Source organism: Eschrichtius robustus, chromosome 20 (assembly GCF_028021215.1).
Source record: "Eschrichtius robustus isolate mEscRob2 chromosome 20, mEscRob2.pri, whole genome shotgun sequence".
NCBI classification, from domain to species: domain Eukaryota; kingdom Metazoa; phylum Chordata; class Mammalia; order Artiodactyla; family Eschrichtiidae; genus Eschrichtius; species Eschrichtius robustus.
Window position 1 is genome coordinate 52322513 of NC_090843.1, and position 22000 is coordinate 52344512.

At 37.2% G+C, this 22000-nt stretch overlaps 1 protein-coding gene across 1 annotated transcript in view; it reads left to right on the top strand.

Moving 5' to 3' along the window:
• CPD (carboxypeptidase D) overlaps nt 1-22000 on the top strand; it is a 73754-nt gene that overhangs the window by 32398 nt on the left and 19356 nt on the right. The window contains exons 4-11 of the mRNA XM_068531592.1: nt 552-721; nt 1873-2222; nt 2702-2893; nt 4957-5124; nt 9983-10092; nt 19481-19583; nt 20073-20215; nt 21334-21503. Of these exons, the coding sequence (XP_068387693.1) occupies nt 552-721; nt 1873-2222; nt 2702-2893; nt 4957-5124; nt 9983-10092; nt 19481-19583; nt 20073-20215; nt 21334-21503 (1406 nt within the window). The remainder of the gene's footprint in view (nt 1-551; nt 722-1872; nt 2223-2701; nt 2894-4956; nt 5125-9982; nt 10093-19480; nt 19584-20072; nt 20216-21333; nt 21504-22000) is intronic.

Genomic DNA, 22000 nt, shown 5'->3' on the forward strand with positions numbered 1-22000 from the left:
ATATTTAGAAATGATTATATTAGAATCTATTAGAACATATTCTAGCCATGCCTCTGTTATCCTTCCCCCCAGCTCTTTTCCTCTGGAGGGCTTCTTTTGACTGTCTTACAACACTTTTACAACCTGAAATAATTAGCAAAATTTGTAGTACCAGATTCTTACAATGCCATTCGATCATATTTGCTAGAGAACCTTTACCATTATATGAACCATGGACATAAGTTTAATTTAAATATCAGGCAGACTAATATACTATTGGATATATCAGAAATGATTACTTATATCTTGTTGATAAAAGCAGAAGTCTGGCTTTGAGGAGAAGGAATTTCAAAAGCATTTTACCAGTCTAGATTTCAGATGACTTAAGTTTAAGGATTTAATTTTTTTGGTCTGTATTTTATTTTAACTTGGAGGGATTGAAAAATATTTCAGGGAGCTAGAGGAGTAACCTTATTTTTTAAAAATTCTAGCATCAATGCAGAGAGGTTATTTTCTCTTGCCTTCCAAACTGATTGTCTCTGAGCAGTCTACTTTGATTCCTGTTTTTTTAGGTCCACATTGGAGTTAAAGGATTTGTTAAAGATTCAGTAACAGGAGCTGGCTTAGAGAATGCAACCATCTCAGTAGCTGGTATTAATCATAATATCACAACAGGAAGATTTGGTGATTTCCACCGATTACTTGTTCCTGGAACTTATAACATTACAGCAGTTTTAACTGGGTAAGAATTTAAACTAGACTCTTAAAATGTCAAGTTTCCGTTTATATCTAAGAAGAGAAGTATACTCTTGGAGATCTTACTTACTGTATCTGGCTTTTATTTTTCCTTGCTTTCTGATTTTTTCCCCCTTTATAATGAGAAAATACTATGGTGGATCTTTTGTCACATTAACAATACAACTGGATATGAAGCATCGTTGTAAAATTGGGAGGAAGGACAGTTTTAAAAGCTTGATGGGGCTTCCCTGGTGGCACAGTGGTTGAGAATCTGCCTGCCAATGCAGGGGTCACGGGTTCGAGCCCTGGTCTGGGAAGATCCCACATGCCACGGAGCAACTAGGCCCGTGAGCCACAATTGCTGAGCCTGCGCGTCTGGAGCCTGTGCTCCGCAACAAGAGAGGCCGCGGTAGTGAGAGGCCCGCGCACCGCGATGAAGAGTGGCCCCCACTTGCCGCAACTACAGAAAGCCCTCGCACAGAAATGAAGACCCAACACAGCCATAAATAAATAAATAAAATTTAAAAAAAAAAAAAAAAAGCTTGATGGTCAGCTGTGTAAAGCATTGCCGCAAGGCTAATTGAATACCAAGGTAGAAGAAACTCAGGGCTCTATGAAAGACATTTTGAAGAGCTGTCTCACCATCAGCTTTCTAATACATGACGTGAGTGGTTCCCCACCTCCTCTGGAAACATTTCTGGAAGCTCACTTTGCTAAGGATTTACCTTTAGCAAATAAATTACCTTTAATTTTGAACTTTCCCATTTGGTAAAGTAGTTGGAATGTCAGTCTGATAAGGCACTGCAAAGAATTGGATCATTTATCCCTACTTTGAGTATTGTAACAATGGTTACAATGGATTAACGACCTTCATTTTTCATCGTATTCTCTCCTTTGAATGTAATTTTTTATAAGCATTCTAATGTGTGGAATGAAAGGATGGTAAGATAAATAATTCTTTAAGGACTTAATCTGGAATTCTTTGTGAGATAATACGCTAAAAGTCTTGAATTTACACATTTATCTTTATTTGATATGACTTTCGATAGCCTAAGCACAAGAGTATGAAAAGACTATTGTACTTTTATAATGTTAAAGCATTGTCTGTTTCAATTTAACTCCAAGCCATCTACTTTTTCAAACTTTTCTTTTCAGGTATATGCCACTGACTGTTAATAACATAATAGTGAAAGAAGGACCAGCCACAAAGGTGAATTTTCCCCTTCGGCCAACTGTGGCTTCAGTAGTCCCTGACACAACTGAGGTTGTAGTAACTGCTAGCACAGTTGCTATGTCTAATAGTCCTCTTGGAACACAGTCCTCCCACCAGCCAGTTCAGCCACAGGACTTTCACCACCACCACTTCCCTGATATGGAAATCTTCTTGAGAAGGTTTGCCAATGAATATCCTAACATCACCCGGCTTTATTCATTGGGAAAATCGGTAGAGTCAAGAGAACTTTATGTAATGGAGATATCTGATAATCCAGGTGTCCATGAACCAGGTAATTGGTGTAGTTTCACACATAATTTCAGATTGCTTCTCAGAGCTATGTGCTATATTGCTTTGCTTCATCTAGAAAGGTCACCTATTGTATGTATAACTGGATCAAAGAAAACGTAACCAATTTTTTCCTAGAAAAGAAGAAAATCCATTTGATAATCCATATTATGCACAAAGTTTAACATACTGCATAATTAGATTCTTTCTGCTAATAGTACTTTTATTTTCATATAATATGGCATATATATGTATGTATGTATATATATATATAGACACACACACACGTATATATGCTTTGAGCTTGCTCAGGCGTATATATTAGTAAGGACTGCTTTATACGATGCTTTTTCCTGTTTCTTTTGCCAAAATATATCTTAAATCTTTGGTTTAGGGTCTTTGTATGTGTTGGGGAAAAAGTAGAGAGAGTCTAGGATTAATGAAGAGGAAAAAACGTCTTCCATGTAATTACTTTATTTTCAGGTGAACCAGAATTTAAGTACATTGGAAATATGCATGGAAATGAAGTGGTTGGAAGAGAACTGTTACTGAACCTCATCGAATACCTTTGTAAGAACTTTGGAACAGATCCCGATGTAACAGATTTGGTTCTTAACACTAGAATTCACCTTATGCCATCCATGAATCCTGATGGGTATGAAAAGGCCCAGGAAGGTAAAGAATAGCTGTCTATTAGTGCTTAACCTTTTTGATTATTATATGGCCTAATTATTTGGGGATAGAAAAGAATTTGAACTGGTTGTTTCCCTGAAATTTCTTCCTATTTTTATTCTTATAATTTATCATTGGTTCTAGCTTTTGTATTCTTGTAAGATAGGCTAGTTCATTCAACAATTATGTCATCAAGTTTGTATTTAATGAAGTTCTCTACTTTGGTAATGGCTCTTATTTACTAAAATAATGTAAGATTTTTACAAATTGTTCCATTTTAACAGTAATTTTTGTTAAATTATTGTATTGGGAACTTTATCTCATAAGTGAAAACTCAAACCAAATATTTTTTAAGCCAGTGACTCTGTTTTGACTGCCATTTCTACTCCCCATGCATGTATAATCTAAACCTGCTAAGTTACTGACTTCCCATTCCTCTGCCTCCTCTGGGCTAGCCCATCTTTCCTAGGGCATTATAGTAAGGGCAGGGAGAGCAACTTTCTTACATGGGCCACATTATGCAGAACACTAGGAGAGTGAGAATCCATCTTTTCCCAACCTGTGATTCCTTCCAGGCAGTGATACCAGTGAGTAGAAAAGATACCACAATATGAATATGCAGCCACGTGGTTTATTACTCTCACTGACTGAACACTGAGAGAATCGATTAGTGAATGACCAGGTTAATCCTTATATATATTATTTAGATTCTTTCCCTAAGGACCTTATTCTCTGTCAGCCTCACAAATCCCTTCCACATTCCTCCCTTGAGACCTTTCTGAAAGATGGAACTACTTACTACTAGTGAGCCCTCTAGTAGGTTTTCTTCATTCACTTGCATTCATTTTCTCATTATAATGACAATAATAGGGCTCTCATCCCATAGTAAAATGGAATAAGCTTAAGTTGAACCCTTTCTCCTCCTCCCTTCCAACTATGTTCTTGACTAACTTTACCTTTTTGTTATCACTTTAATGTAAGCATACTGCAACTTTTTTCTTTTCATCTGGTCTGTTTATTTACATTGTTTTAGTGACCTGTATACCAGTACAATAGAGTCCCCCTCATGCCAGTCATGCCCACTCAACATTGTGATCACGTCACTGTATGTGGGTTATTGACAGATGAGCAATATTTTAATATAATTCGTATGGTTGGAGTTTTTCCCCTCAAAGTATGACCAGAGGCAGAAATGAAAGGATAATGGTTTTACCTTTCTATTCAAAAGATCTAGAAGAGATACATTTTTTTTAATGTACAATGTAAAAACGATGTGTGTTTTAATCACGTTACCCAACTGAACTTGGATCCTCTCACCTGCTGCAGAGCAAAGCCAATTTACTGATATGAGGTTGTGGTGAAGGAAAGTACAGGATTTATCTGCAGGCACTAAACAAGGAGAATGGGCAGCTCATGCTCAAAAGACCCGAACTTCTCAGTGGCTTTCAGGGAAGGATTTTTAAAGGCAACATTTGGGGTGAGGGTACAGGGTGCATGACTTTCTTCTGATTGATTGGTGGTGTGGAGGTAACAGGGTGATGTTTCGGGAATCTTAATCATCAGGCTTCTGGTTCCAACCAGTCTGGGGTCTACATGCTTGTGCTCAGCACATAGTCACCTTCCCCTACTGGGTCGGGGTCTTACATCCTGCAGAACAACTCAAGGATACATGTTAGATTGTTATGTATATCCCTTGAGTAAGAACTAGGACTCTTGTTTTTAATCCTGAATTGTTGTCATTACTTTTCTTGCTTAACTGCTTTTCATTTACTTCTGAATTTCCTCACTTCCCTAATTAGTAACTGCTTATGCCTGCTCTTTGGAACTCAGGGAAGGCCTAGGAAACTAAAGCCTTTTTTCTACAAACAAGAAATATGGGATACAGAGGGGCTTTTTTAACCTGGGAAGGCCCCACAGGGTCCTACGCGGTTTCAATCATAGTGTGTTTGATCATAGTGAAGCCTGATGTGTGCACATTTACCTTTGAGTTAAGATAGCTGAAGTAGTATGTATTGGATTAAAATATAAATGAAACATGGCTTAAATTTGAATCTTTTATCATACAGGAGATTCAATAAGTGTAGTCGGCAGAAACAACAGTAACAACTTTGACCTGAACCGAAATTTCCCAGATCAGTTCATTCAGATCACAGATCCTACCCAACCAGAAACTATTGCTGTAATGAGCTGGATGAAGACCTATCCATTTGTGCTGTCAGCAAACCTGCATGGAGGTAATAGCAACTTGATATTCCACTAATTAATTCTTGTTGAGAGCATTTGAAAATCCTGGTGAAAGTTTATCTGTTTATAGTCTTAGGCTGTCTTAAGCCTGTTATTGCTTTTATGGCAGACAACAATAAATGTCTTTTCTCATTACTTTTTAAGCCAGTTTCCTGGCTGTTTTCCCCGTTCCTCCCCCACCCCACCCCTCTCCCAGTACTCCTCCATTCTCCCTCCTGCCATCTACCCTGCCTCCCTCTCTTTCTCTGTCTCTCACCCTCCACCTCTCCTTCCCTTTTCCTCCTTCTCCCTCCCTCCATTTCTTTCTCACTTAGTTCTTCAAGTGTTTTATATTTATCCCTCACAAATGTTTTATATTTATCCCTCTCACTGGGAATTTGGTAACATGTTCTTTGTCATTTATAAAAATTAAACACTAACAGATCCAAATGTTTAGTCCTATTTCTCCCTAAAGTTTAATATGCCCTTTTATGTAGGTTTAGATTTTGACATTCTCTTATCTTTTATCTGCTGTGTATTTAACTGTAGCACAATGACCTCATTCTCATGTAGTATCTGAGCTTATACACCTCCATATAATTCAGCAGTAACTTAGTTGAATAGGATGAGAGGTCAAGATTAAAAATCATCACAATGAGGCTTCCCTGGTGGCTCAGTGGTTAAGAATCCACCTGCCAACACAGAGGACACGGGCTCGAGCCCTGGCCCGGGAAGGGCCCGCCTGCCACGGAGCAGCTAAGTGCTCTAGAGCCTGTGAGCCACAACTACTGAGCCCAGATGCCACAACAACTGAAGCCCACGTGCCAAGAGCCCGTGCTCTGCAACAAGAGAAGCCACCACAACAAGAAGCCTGGGCACCGCAGTGAAGAGTAGGCCCCGCCGCATGCCACAGCTAGAGAAAGCCCGTATGCTGCAACAAGGACCCAATGCAGCCAAAAATAAATAAATAAACAACAACAACAACAAAAAATCATCACAATGTCCAACTAAGGTTGTGGGAATAAGTGTCAGTACCGTAGAGACCTGAAAACACATGTCTACATGTAAACTGGTATGTGGACGTTCATAGTAGCACTATTCCTAATAACCAGGAAGAATAAATAACCCAAATGTCCACCGACTAACAATCAGATAAATAAAATGTGGTATACAATTGAATGTTATTTGGCTGTGAAAAGGAATGAAGGACTGATGTATGCTACAGCATAGATGAGTCTTGAAAGCATGGTAGGTGATAGAAGCCAGTCATAAGAAACCATATATTGTATGATTACATTTTTTACGAAATGTGCAGAAATAGGCAAATCCATAGAGATAGAAAATAGATTAGCAGTTGCCTCAAGCTGTAGAGGATAGTGGTGGGAGAGAATGGGAGTGACTGCTAATGGGTATGGGTTGTTTTTTTTTTTTTCAGTAATGAAATGTTCTGTAATTAGGAAGTAGTGATGGTTGTACAACCCTGTGAATATACTAAGCAACAGTGAATTATATACTTTAAGTGGATGGATTATATGGTATATGAATTATATCTCAATAAAATTAAAAAAACAAAAGAGTGAAGGTATTAACACCAGGGGCAATAGGTAAGAAATTTAGTGTCCACATTTGTTGGATTATCCAAGGAAGTATCACAGTCAAGATTTGATGGCATATAGATTAACCTGCCATTTTAGAAATGACAGTACACACTTATGGGTATTTGTATTTAAGAAGTAAATTGAGATTCTCCAAAAATGACTTTGAAAGCTTGCTAATAGTAGGAGAAAATACTTCTATAATTGGTAATCTTGGACGATTCTCAAAGACCCAAACAGGAATTATGAAGTTGCAGCCTCGTTAGCAAAATAATTTTTTTGGCTTTTTTCTTACTTTATTAATTGTATACCATGTTTGACAGAAAATATTTTTTATTTTGAGCTTTTAAAAATATTCTGCAAAAAATACATCACATCATGTTGGCTAAATCTGAAAACTTAATATTAGTTACATTCCAGTGAAAATAATTGACAGATGTTTACATGTGGTATCAAGACCTTGGCATGGTGGGGGATACATCTTCAATCACGTAGATATGTTTCTTTCCATGACGTATTTTGCTTTCTCATCTTAAAATCTTTAAATGAGTTTTGAAATCTTGGCAAAGAAATTTAGCAGAGGAATTCTTTGCTGCCAACTTAACAATTTAGAAGGATTTTGAAAGAATATAGAGAAAAGTAATATTTCTTTTTGTAATTTTTGATATTAATATTTTATTTAGGTGAAATTCATACAACACTAACCATGTTAAGGTAAATAATTCAGTGACATTTAGTGCATTCACAATGCTGTGCAACCACCATCTCTATCTTGTTCCAAAACATTTTCACCTCCCCAAAAGGAAACCCCTTACCCATTAAGCAGTTGCTTTCTATTCCCCATGCCCCTCAAGCCCTGGTAACCACCAATCTGTGTTCTGTCTCTATGGATTTGCCTGTTTTGGATATTTCATAGAAATGAAATCATATAATATATGACCTTTTGTGTCTGTCTTCTTTCACTTAGCATAGTGTTTTCAAGGTTCATTCATATTGTAGCATATGTTAGTACTTTATTTCTTTTTATGACTGAATAATTTTCCATTGTATGTATATACCACAATTTGTTTATCTATTTATCTGTTGATGGACATTTGGGTTATTTTTACTTTTTACTATTATGAATAATACCACTATGAACATTGGCAGACAATATCTGAGTCCCTGTTTTCAATTCTTTTGGGTTATCTTGGCTTTTTGATGGAAATACCATCATATGGTAATTCCATGTTTAGCTTTTTGATGAACTGCCAAACTGTTCCACAGTAGCAGAACCATTTTATATTCCCACCAGCAATGTATGAGGGTTCCAGTTTTTCCACATCCTTACCTTGTTAATTTTTTTTTTTTTTTTGATTATAGCTATTTTAGTGGGTGAAAGGTGATATCCCCCTGAAATTTAGATTTGCATTTCCCTGATGGCTAATGATGCTGAGCATCTTTTTGTGTGCTTGTTGGCCATTTGTATATCTTATTTGGAGAAATATCTGTTCAAGTCTTTTGCCCATTGTTAATTGGGTTTTTCATCTTTTTGTTGAGTTGCAGGACTTCTTTATATAGTCTGGATTCTAGACCCTTATCAAATTGCTGACTTGCAAATATTTTCTCCCATTCTATAGGTTTTTTTTAATTTTCTTAATAATGTCCTTTGATGCACAAAAGTTTTTAATATTGATGAAGTCAGATTTATCTTTTTAAAAATAGCTAATGCTCTTTGTGTTGATACTAATTTTTTTAAAATTTATTATTTATTTATTTATTCATTCATTCTTGGCTGCGTTGGGTCTTCGTTGCTGCGCACGGGCCCTCTCTAGTTGCGGCGAGCGGGGGCCACCCCTTGTTGTGGTGCATGGGGCTCTCATTGTGGTGGCCTCTCCTGTTGCTGAGCCAGGCTCTAGGAGCATGGGCTCCAGAGCGCAGGCTCAGCAGTTGTGGCTCACGGGCCCAGTTGCTCCGCGGCATGTGGGATCCTCCCAGACCAGGGCTTGAACCCTTGTCCCCTGCATTGGCAGGTGGATTCCCAACCACTGCGCCACCAGGGAAGTCCCAATACTAATTATTTGTTAAATAAACTTTTGTAGGAGTATTGTAAGTCTTTTATGACTTTTTTTTTGGCCTTAGAAAATTAGCCATTTGAAAGACAATATTAAGTAGAAGTTGACTTTTTTCTGTTGTAATTTTTAGGCATGAGTCATGGATCCAGGGTGAAATTAAATTTTTTTGGACTGATTTGTCTAAGAACAGGTGTTGAAGTACACTTATCTTGTTAGAACTATATTGGGGAATAAAATGAGCATAGTTCTTCATACTTGTTTCTTAAAGAAAAATTTTTTAAAATATATGAATGTTTGCTGGTATTTGTTACCACAGGATTACTTCATCTGGATTCAAGTTGAATTTTGTTCTTTCACTTCCATGCCCAGGAAGTGGCATGACAAAAAAGGCAAAGATGAGTGGCCTAATCAAGGCAGAATAAATGGGCACGTGGACAAATGAAAATGATGTGACTGATAGGAAAATAAGGGATTTGATCCTATGGTGGGGGGGTGGGCTCAGGGCTCCTGCCTGAGAAGCACCCTAATTGCTTTATGTCCTATGGGGAGCATGAAGGGAGTTGATATCCTTTATATATGTTTTAAAACATCACTCTCTGTATTTTAGGTCATGAAAAGCCATATGATATAACTCCAGTTGACTAATTTATAATATGAGCATAAGAGAAATTTTTAGCATTTTTTTCTGAATGAAGGTCAGGACTGGCTCTACTATCCATACATTTGTTGTTTAGCCTCTCCATTTTAGATTCCACATCTGCAAAATGAAGAGGGTGGGTTAATCGGACTTCAAGGGTCCTTTCTTAGTTTAAAATTCCATGACATGACCTTATAAATGTCTGAATTTTAGTGAAAAAGTACCAAATTTTGCTCAATTTTTCTGATCCTAAATATTATAAAAGTAAAATTGTTTAAATTAAGCCTGTATACTTCTGGTTTCAGTTCTAACATGTAAAGTATGCCTGTAAGTTCAGGCAAACTCCCAAAACCTTTCCAGTTAAGAGAGCCTTTAAGTGTCATGCATAGCTATTTAATATTTTATTTATCCACTTTGATTTTCTATTGAGGAAATTAGCAACTTCTTCATTTCTATTGAGGAAATTAACCTTGGAAAATTGTACTGGTTTCCTGTCTCTGGCAGTATTGTGAAAAGCTTACTTTGTGTTAATGCTCCATCTTGAAAGAAATAACACAATACATTTTGCTCATTTCCCTCATAGGTTCTTTGGTGGTTAACTACCCTTTTGATGATGATGAACAAGGGCTTGCCACATATAGTAAATCACCAGATGATGCTGTATTTCAACAAATAGCACTTTCTTATTCCAAGGTAGGCTTGTGCTTAAACATAAAATGCTATAAAAATTCATTTTTCATTTAAAAAATGCATTAAAACAAAGTCCTATAAGACTCAGGTCAAGTGCTTTCTTCTCTGTTAAGCCTTCCATGATTCCTTTCAGAAAACCTTACCTCTTTTTCTCCTCTGTTTCCCACCTCACTTTTAAACATACTGCATGTGTTTCCCCATTAGCCATGAAGTTCAGGTAATGTCTTTTCAGCCACAGCTTTTAGCACAGTCCCTGGAACATAATAAATTAAACAAACTGCTAGTTTATTTCATTTGAGAAGTACTAAATATAAACCTCGTAAAGTAGTCTAAGGTGGGGTTGACAAGTTATAGCTCTGGGACTAAATCCAGCCTACCACCTGTTCTTGTAAATAAAGTTTTATTGACATACAGCACATCCATTCTTTAAAATATTGTCCATTGCTGCTTTCTTGTTTAACATTTGAAAATAAGTCAGTGTAATTCACCATATTAACAGACTAAAGAAGAAAAACGCTGCAATCATCTCAATAGATGCGGAGGGCAGGGTTGAGTCATTGCAACAGACACTTTAGAGCCTGTAAAGCCAAAAGTTTTTACTATCTGACCCTTTACAGAAAAAAATTGCCAACCTATAGTCTAAGGAAGCAGTCTCCAACCTTCGTGGCACCAGGGACCAGTTTCGGGGAAGACAGTTTTTCCACGGACAGGGGTGGGGAGTTGGGGGTGGTTTAGGCAGTAACGCGAGTGATGGGGAGCGGCAGATGAAGCTTTGCTCACTTGGTGGCCGCTCACCTCCTGCTGTGTGGCCCCGTTCCTAACAGGCCAGGGACTGGTACCAGTCCGCAGCCTGGGGGTTGGGGACCCCTGGTCTAAGGTATTTAAGAGCCTAGTAGTAACATATTGCAAAGGAGCAAGTAGAAATTTCTGTATTTTCTAAACTTCCTATAATGAACACACATTACTTTCATAATCAGAAATGTTATATCTGTGTGTGTGTGTATGTGTGAAATTTTAGTTTAAAAGTTGTTCTTAGAAAGCATGTTAAAAGTTGAGGCTTGAGAACTAGGCTTGTTAGTTTCAGTTTTTGGTCTTACTACTGACTCAGTCTGTGACTTTATTGGTCATAGATAAATGAAGATTATTACTGCAGCTCTGTGCTCTCTAATCACACCTTTCTGTCATTCTATTTTTCCCACTCCCTCATTCTCTACAAGTGGATCTTGTGAGATTGTTCAGAGTTTCTAATAGGGGAGTACATCTATTATTTCACCTTAAAGTATAGTTGTCTTCTGTTTGGGCATGCCATTTTAGAGGGATGTACATGAAATAATAAAACAAAAATGAGATATCCTCCAATCATCAAAATAAAAACTAAGTGATCAGATTATACACATATCCCCATCACATTCTGTCCATTATTACAGTTCCACTTTTCATCCTCTTTGTAACTTCTCATTCCTTAGCCTCTTTTTATATTTCTTTGACCTTTAACCCTTTTGATTTGATTTCCTTTCTACCCAGCCTACACCTATGGACATACCTTTCAGTGATGCACTCACCTACACCTTAGGATCTTTTATACCCTTTTGACATACCTGCCTTGCCAATGTCCAACGCTTACTAATTACAATCATCTCTCTTCTACATCCCAGAAAAGTCACACAGTCATGGCAATTGACTATACTATGTATATGCAGTGCTCTCTAACCTCAGCTGAGCCCTCAGTTCTACCTGGCAATATTTCACATTTTGCTACTTGACTCCCTGGCTCATTTCCCACTATGGTGATTCTGAGCCTTCATCCTCTACCTGAGCCTTCTAATCCCAGCTTTGTTTGTCTTATTCTCAGTGGATCACTTTGCCTTGAACTAAAGTGGAACTGTGAATAATCTGATGTGCGTTCATTCTGATTCTGTCTTCTCAATTATTGTTTATTTGTGTTTTACCCATATTCTGCATTTCTTTTTTTCCTCCTAATTTTTTTAAATTGAAGTATATTTGATGTATAATATTATATAAGTTACAGGTATATAATATGGTGATTCACAATTTTAAGGTTTATACTCCATTTGTAGTCATTATAAAATATTGGCTATATTCCCTGTGTTATACAATATATCCTTGTAGCTTATTTTATACATAACAGTTTGTACCTCTTAATCCCCTACTCCTACATTGCCCCTCCCCCCTTCCCTCTCCCCACTGGTAATCGCTAGTTTGTTCTCTATATCTGTGAGTCTGTTTCTTTTTTGGTATATTCACTAATTTGTTGTGTTTTTTAGATTCCACATATAAGTGATATCATACAGTATTTGTCTTTCTCTGTATGACTTATTTCACTTAGCATAATGCCCACCAAGTCCAACCATGTTGTTGCAAGTGGCAAAATTTCATTCTTTTTTATGGCTGAGTAGTAATCCGCTCTGTGTGTGTGTGTGTGTGTGTGTGTGTGTGTGTGTGTGTGTGTTTATCACAGCTTATTTATCCATTCATCTGTTGATGATTGCGGTTTTCTCATGTCTGGTGTTTGCCCCTGGTGGGTGAAGCTGGTCCGCAGGCTACAGTGGGCTTCCTGGAGGGCAGGGTCAGGGCCCAGGGGAGTATGGGACTGGTGAGTGGAGCTGGGTCCTGGGCCCTCTGGTGGGCAGGGCTGTTTCCAGAGGCAACTGTGGGCTCAGGAGATCTTCTGGCAGCCTGTCTGCTGATGCGTGGGGCTGTGTCTTTGCCAGGTTAGTTACTTGGCCTGAGACATCCCAGCATTGGCACCTACAAGTTGGTTGTTGGGTGGGGGCCAGGTATTGGCATTAATTAGCCAGAGGGAGGATTCCACAGGGGTGCCTGCCAGCACCAGCGTCCATGCAGTGGAAGGGGGTCCCCAAAATGGCTGCCACCAGTGTCTGTGTCCTTAGGGTGAGCTGCAGCCGCCCTCCGCCTCCCCAAGACACTTTCCAAGATCAGCAGGTAGGTCTGACCCAGTCTCCTATCAAATTACTGCTTTCGTCCTGACTCCCAGAGCGTGTGAGATTTTGTGTGTGCCCTTTAAGAGTGAAGTTTCTGTTTCCCCCAGTCCTGTGGGACTCTTGAAATTAAGCCTCACTGGCCTTTAGAGCCAGATGCTCTAGAGGCTCATCTTCCCTATGCAGGACCCCGGGCTGGGGAGCGAGATGGGGATTCAGAACTCTCACTCCTGTGGGAAAACCTCTGCAATATAATTATTCTCCAGTCTGTGGGCCGCCCACCCACGGATATGGGACTTGACTATATCACGAGTCCAAGATGGTCCACAACCCATCTCGTTGCGGTTCCTTCTTTATGTCTTTAGTTGTAGAAGATCTTTTCTGATAGGTTTCGGTCTTTTTCACTGATGGTTGTTCTGCAAATAGTTGTGAGTTTGGTGTGCTCGTGAGAGGAGGTGAGCTCAGGGTCTTTCTACTCCACCATCTTGGCTGATCTCTCTTCTTCATTTCTTGATCCCACAGCACCCTGCCTCCTCTTTGTCTTTGTTTCTTCTGTTGTAAATGGGAAGGTGACAATTAAATTCCTCAATCTTTACTCCAGCCTCCTTTCTCTTGACTGTGATCTATCATGATCTATTGTGCACCCAGCCACCTTTCCCCTGCCACAAGGCTTCATGGTAAGGAAAAGCAGACCAAGAAAATCTGTGAAGACAAAAGACGGGGGTTTAAGGAACGGCAGGCATAAAGGTGATTTGGAAGGACCACCAAACATTGAAAACACGCTACGTCTGAAACCTAAATCTGAAAATACTAAGTAGTAACTGGGCAGATGAAAGCACTGGAATATAGGTTTCAAAGTACATGCAAATTAAAGGATCTGGTGTACTTAAAGGGATAGGCACAATTTAAAAGGACAGCTGGATTTAAAGGAAAATCTTCCAAACTCATAGCTTCTGGGGGAGAAGAAAAGCAAAAAGAAATGAAGAAGTGCCCTTTGACAATTAGATAGTGAAGGGGAAAGAGAAAAGGGGGGAAATGTAGGGTTGTCCAAGACAGAAGAGAACCATAAAATCAGAGGACTCAGAGCTCCACCCTTATACCAAGGCAAATAAGCAAACAAAAAAAAAAACCACATTAAAATACCTTGACTGCTAGACTGACAGAAAAAGGGCACCATTAACTAGGAATCATGTGAAACAGCTCAGTATAATAAAAATGAACAAGAGGTAAAAAAAAAACCATGAAGAACCATTGCAGAAAAAATCAGGAAATGAAATTTCACACATATCACCTGAGGAAACCTTACCACTACCAAAAAACAATCAAGAAGCAGAAGAAAACTATAAGTTTACACTCCAGGCAGATTGACTATACCCAAACACACACTGAGAATATGAAAAACCACATAGGCTCAGATATTTAAAAAATTAAAACAGGAATGAAAAAAGAAACAGGAAGAAATGAAGGAGAGTTGATAGAACTCAGGAAAGTAATGGAAGAAAAAGAAAATTATCTCTAAAAATGAAGAATAAATTGTAAGGGCTAAAGACCTCACATCTCCCAATTTCAAACTTACTACAAGACTGTGGTAATTAAGACACTGTGATACGGGAATAAAGATGGACATATACATGGCACATATATACAATGGAATGTTACTCAACCATAAAAAGAAACGAAATTGAGTTATTTGTAGTGAGGTGGATGGACCTAGAGTCTGTCATACAGAGTGAAGTAAGTCAGAAAGAGAAAAGCAAATACCACATGCTAACACAAATATATGGAATCTTAAAAAAAAAAAAATGGTTCTGAAGAACCTAGGGGCAGGACAGGAATAAAGATGCAGACGTAGAGAATGGACTTGAGGACACGGGAAGGGGGAAAGGTAAGCTGGAACGACGTGAGAGAGTGGCATGGACATATATACACTACCAAATGTAAGATCGATAGCTAGTGGGAAGCAGCCGCATAGCACAGGGAGATCAGCTCGGTGCTTTGTGACCACCTAGAGGGATGGGATAGGGAGGGTGGGAGGGAGGAGATATGGGGATATATGTATATGTATGGTGATTCATTTTGTTATAAAGCAGAAACTAACACACCATTGTAGAGCAATCAATTATACTCCAATAAAAATATTTTTTAAAAAAAGATGGACATATACACATCAAAGAAATAAAATTGATAGTCCAGACATAAACTCTTACATTTATGGTCAGTTGATTTTTCAACAAGGGCACCAAGACAATTCAATGGGGATAGAAAAATCTTTTCACTAAATGGTTATGGAAAACTGGATATTCACATGCAAAAGAATAAATTTGGACCTCTTCCTGATATCATACCCCAAAATTATCTCAAAGTGGATCATAGACCTAAATGTAAACTGTAAGACTTTTAGGAAAAAATATAGAAATAAATTTTTGTGACCTTGGGTTAGACAATGTTTTCCTAGATGTGACATCAAAAGCACAAGTGACAGAAAAAAGACATACTGGACATCAACAAACTTTAATACTTTTTTGCTGCAAAGGATACTGTGTTAGTTTCCTAGAACTACTGTAACAATTTTTCGTCTCACAGTTCTAGAGTCTAGAAGTCCAAAATCAAGATGTTGGCAGGGCCATGCTCCCTTGAAACCAGGAAGGGAATCCTTCCTTGCCTATTCCTAGCTTCTGGTGTTTTTCTGGCAGTCTTTGCCATTCACTTGTTTCTAGATGGATTATCCCAGTCCTCTGTCTTCACATGGCATTCTCCCTGTTGTCTGTGTCCAAATTTTCCCTTTTTATAAAGATACCAGTCATATTGGATTAGGGCCCACCGTAATTACCTCATTTTAACTTGATTACCTCTGTAATTAAATACAGTCACATTATGAGGTTTTGGGGGTTAGGACTTCAACGTATCTTTTGAAGGAGACATCATTCAAAATATAACAGATAATAATCAAGGAAGTAAAAAGACAACCCACAGCATAGGAGAATACCATATATCTGATAAGGATCCATATCTAAAATATATAATGAACTCTTACAACTAAATAATAAAAAGACAATCCAATTGAAAAATGGGCAAAGAATCTGAATACACATTTCTCCAAAGAAATATACAAATGACCGACAAGCTCACAAAAAGGTGCTCAGTATCATTAGCCATCAGGGAAATGCAAATCAAAACAACAATGAGATACTACTTTTTACCCACTTGGATGGCTATAGTTTAAAAAAAAAAAAAAGAAAATAACAAGGGTTGGTAAGGATGTGGAGAAATTGGAACCCTTGTGCATTGCTGGTGCAAATGTAAAATGGTACAACTGCTTTGGAAAACAATCTTGTGGTTCCTCAAAATGTTAAATATAGAATTATCATATGGCCTGACAATCCCACTCCTAAGTATATGCCCAACAGAAATGAAAACATAGTCCACACAAAACTTGTACACAAATGTTCGTAGCAGCATTATCCATAATAGCCAAAATGGACACAACCCACATGTCCATCAAGTGATAAGTGGATAAACAAAATGTGATATATCCATGCAATGGAATACTATTCAGTCATAAAAAAAAATAAAGTACTGATACAAACTACAACTTAGATGACCCTTGAAAACATGCTAGGTGAAAGCAGCCAGTCACAAGAGACTACATATTGTGTGATTCCATTTACATGAAATGTCCAGAATAGGCAAATCCAGAGACAGAAAATAGACTGGTAATTGCCTTGGGCTTGGGATGTAGGGAGGGGCAGGGAAGAGGTTGGGAGGAAATGGGGAGTGCTGATGGGTACAGGTTTATTTGAGGGTCATGAAAATGTCCTAAAATTTACTGTGGTGATGGTCACACAACTGAGTGAATATACCAAGGACCGTTGAGTTGTATACTTCAAATGCGTGAGTTGTGTGGTGTGTGAATTATATTTCAATAAAGCAGATTTTGAGAACCTAGAGAAGACTCAGGGGTGGGGTATCCATGCTCAATTCATATGTAGGCTAAAAAAACGTCAAAAGTTATATGCCAAAATATTAAATGATTGGTGATCTCTAGGTTTATATTTTTTTCTTTTGGCTTGCCTCAATTTTCTAATCTTTCTACAATTACTTTTATTATATTTTAAGTATAATGAAATTCAATGAATTCAATTAAGTGAAAGTGAAAAAATGGAGCTATACAGTGTGACATAGTAAGTGAAGAGAAAATTTCAAGGAGGCATTAGTGGAAGACTGGTGATATTTGAATAAAATGTAGGTTATTTAGTTAATAGTAACATGCCAGTGTTAATTTCCTTGTTTTGATAATTGTGCTATGGTTATATAAGATGCTAACATCAGGGAAAGCTGGATCAAAGGTATATAAAACTCTCTGTACTATTTTTGCAACTTTTCTGTAACTCTAAAATTAGTTCAAAAGAAGTCAAAAGAAAAGAATAAGAAAAATGAATAGTCTCTGCTTATCTCCACTTCCTTATTGTTCTCTCATGCCTCAGTTTCTTGTCATCTGTCTTCTGCCTACATTGTTTTACCTGGAAGTGACCCCTCAAAGGTTACCAGAAGTCTATTTTTTTAAAATGTTCTTGACCTCTGAAGTCTAACGCTCTTGTCTTCTCCCCTTGATCTCTGTTACATTATATAGCAGAGAGCTTTGCTTCCTTTTTTCTCTTTCAGTGGCTCAACCTCTCTCTTTTACTTTTTTTCCTCCCCTCCATATTCTGTCCTTAGCCATTTTTACTGTCTTGGCAATTGCACCCAGTTGCTTTAGCTGTCACCACGATGTAAATGCCTCTTCAAAAAGTTGTTTCATATAATGAAAGTTATTATAAAAAGATTAGAGACTATAGCCAAGCAAAAAGAAGAGAATCATTTACTATCTTGGTATATATTTTAGACTCTTTATATATGGACTGAGACTGGACACCTACATCCTCACCCCCTGTCTTCTTTAAGTTGTCAAACTGCTTGCTTTAAAATTTTTAATTAGTTTTTAAAAAAAAAATTATCAAAGTAGAGTAGTGAGAATTAAAGAAGATGGTAAAATACACATGGTAAAACCAATCTGTCACAACTTTTCAGATGCTCATTATCTCTCAGTTGGATTATTTCAGTAGTACTCTGATGAGTCTCCCTGGCTTTGGTCCATTTTTTCACATTATTATCAGAATAAACTTCCTAGAGCCATGAATATATCATATATCACCCTTCCATCAGAAATCTTCACAAGTTCCTTATTGCTCTGAGAAAAAAAGTCAAAATGTTAACAGCAATTGCCTAGAACTGTGTGTCTAGAGTGGGATTTATACTAGATGATCCGTTAAGATGTAGGAAGAATATATTAGAAGTTCTGTTTTTAAAATGTTTTTTTTAATGCAGGTTTGTAATATACATACTATATTAATTAGCACAGTAGTACATCTATATAATTTATAATCAAATGGATAGAGATTGATGGAAATGGAGATAGGGATAGAGAGACATAGAAGATGTGTGCAAGTGTTTAGTGGAAAAACCAGAGAGTAAAAGAGCATGTACACAAATATTCCAGTAACCTAAAACAACAGCTTTCATTTGATAACAGAGTGGTGGGATCATAAGCCTGTAATTGGTATGTTAAGTTTACGAAAGGGGGTTGTTTTGTATATTTTAAAGTTAAATGGTTAATTCTCAGTGATGGGAAAGTGAGAAATTACTTTTCTCTTTACACTTTTCTGTACTTTTTTTCTTTTTCTATTTACAAAAGAGAGAAATGAAGTTTTGACCATCTTTCAAAGCTTAATTTCTTCAGGAAAATTCCCCTGCCACTCTAGTCAGAAATAATCTTTCTCTCCTCTAGCTTCCAATAGTGTTTATTTGTGCTTCTATGGCAGTTTTTCTTACTCTCCATGGAACAAGCAATTGCACACGTGCTATGTAGACACTGCTGGATGCCGAGGACACAAAGACACAAACTGTTTCAAGGAGTAGTGTATTGTCTTTAGGGGGAAAAGAGGTGCAACCAGTTTTAACAGGATAAAATAATTGTACAGAGTGCAGTCAAAGCACAGAGGGGCCACCTTAGTCCCCAAGAGGTCAGAGAAAGATGCTTACTTTCCATTATGTGTGAATTACCTCTTTTGGACTTTAAGCTTCTTGAGATCATGAAATGAAAGTACGAATATGAACAGTGTTGTTTTTGTTTTTGAGAGGGGTTGGGTTGGATTTTTATATTACTTGTAATTACAAGTAATAAATGAAGTCTTCACTTTTTTTTTTACAGAGCATAAACTGTTTAGTTTTTGATATTAAAAAGTAGGTAGTAAGTCACTGCTTCCCATGACTCCATCCACCCCCACATATACCCTATTGGTAACCACTCTTCCTATCTTTCTTTATCCTTCCCATGTTTTTTGATGCAGATACAAACAAATACAAGTAAAGATTCTTTTTTTTCTTTTTTCCAGGAAAATTCCCAGATGTTTCAAGGTAGACCTTGCAAGAATATGTACCCTAATGAATATTTTCCTCATGGAATAACAAATGGAGCCAGTTGGTACAATGTCCCAGGTAAAACATTCTTTTATATTAAGGCCGTATAACTTGATGGATTTTCTGTCCCCCTGGATGGTACTGCCTGTTACTGATTTTTTAATTTTGAGAAAGAATCATTCTTTTAAAAATATTGTATAAATAGCTTAAAACATTCAAATTACCGTTTCAACTATTTTTAATATTTGGTGCACTTTGACTTTTGAGTAAAATAATGTACTGAAACTTCATGAAAGTGTTATATTTTACCGCTGGCTATTACAAAGAACTTTAGATGTGCTAAGAAGAAGAGTGTGAACTACACTTGAATTCTTCCTGAACATGAAAGTACAGATGTTTTACCTGTACCACAGGCATCAGAGAGCTCTCAAATGAACGCGTTATTGGTTTTCAGCCATGCTGATAAAAGATGAATTTGGCTTTTTACTAGGAATGTTGCTTACAATTTGGGATCTGAGCTAGTTAGAACTTCTTCAGAGTAACTGATTTAAAATTTTTATCCTTCAGGTGGTATGCAGGACTGGAACTATTTACAAACAAACTGCTTTGAAGTGACTATTGAACTTGGTTGTGTGAAATACCCATTTGAGAAAGATCTGCCAAAATTTTGGGAACAGAATCGAAGATCTCTAATCCAGTTTCTGAAACAGGTGACGATTCTGGAGTGACGTATGAAATTTCTCCCAAGAACAAGAAGATTTTTGTGTGTACATGTGGTTTTCATGCATTGATTTTAGAATACACCTCATTTGAATTCCAGTTTGACCTGTTCATGTTTTCGTATATTTATCTAGAAAATTCATGGATGTAAATGAGTTTATTTATATGCGTGGAGAAGAGTTAAAAATGATTAAACAATATAGTGATGATGTTTTGCACTTAATGGTTAGTGGTCACTTTTTACCCTTGTCTTTATAAAAGGCTACTATAGATTGGGTACATGCCTAAGAATTTGTCAAGTGATAAAGATGGGCTATGGGGTAAATTTTTTTTTTTTTTTTTTTGCCATTGGTTTACTGTGAAACGATTAATTTCCTTTTGTTTGGATGTGCATTGTGGCTGATAGGTAAAGACTATAAGAAATATGCTGATAGTGGTTAAAATTATTAGGATAATCTGACTAATACTTTGTGCCAGTACTTTGCTGAGTAGAGTGGCATAATGGCTGTGAGTTTGCATACTAATTTTTTAGAACATTTTATTCTGAAAATTTGTAAACATCAGGAAAAATTATAAGACTAACAATAAATACTACTATTCCTTTACCTAGGTTTAACAATTTTTATACTTTGCTGCATTTTATATATATATAAACACACACACACTTTTGTTGAACTATTTCAGTATAAATTGCAGGTGTTATGATATTTATCCCAAAGTATTTCGGAATACATCTTCTAAAAATAAGGTTAATTCTCCTACCTGACTTCTCCAATTGCTATTATCTCACCTAAGAAAATTAACAGTAACTCCCTATGCTACCTAATACCTAATCCATGTTCAAATTTCCTCCACTTGTCCTCAAAATGTCTTTCTGTAGCTGATAGGAAGATAAAGACAAATCTAACTTATGAAAAACTAGCCTTTCAGAAACTGAAATATTTTGTTTAATGGGCGGTTACATTTAGCTTTACTCTGAGCCCCTGAATTCCTATTTGTTCTACATGTTTACATTATTTAACAATCTGTTATTTTGGATGTGAACTCCCAAAATAATTAGATGATGATCTTTATCAGTAAAATCTGGGTGTTCTTGTGCTTTATCCAGGTTCATCAGGGTGTCAAAGGATTCGTCCTAGATGCCACAGATGGCAGAGGTATATTAAATGCCACCATTAGTGTTGCTGAAATTAATCACCCAGTAACTACTTACAAAACTGGAGATTACTGGCGTCTGTTGGTTCCAGGAACTTATAAAATCACAGCATCTGCTCGAGGGTGAGTTACTGAATCTAAAAGATTATTGCCAGAAAGCCCTGTAGAGGCTAAGCAACCTTGAGTTTAACGCTGAGAGGTTTAGAGCTGGTTACACATTTGACTCTTCTCTGGTGGCACAGTGAGTACATGAACCATCAGATGTAAGAAATCTGTGAAATTATTCACTTTGAACAGTACCCTCTTTTACCTTCATCCTCTCAGGTCACCTTCCCCTGTCCAGATGTAAAGCCACAGTGACTGATGTCCTTCACTATGGGTAACAGTTCTGGGAAGTACTTGTTAGTAGGGAAAAAAAGACTTCTACATACTTCTAGTCATGTTGTCCCCAAAATACCACCACTTTACATTTGTACCCTTTTAAAACTCTTTCACAGACACTTATTTTTTATTATTGTACCTTTGCCTTCTCGCATGAGTGAGATTTTCTTACTTACTGCTAATTCTCTGAGAAAAGCCGTTTTCATATTTTTTACAGTTTTTCTCACCACAAAGATATA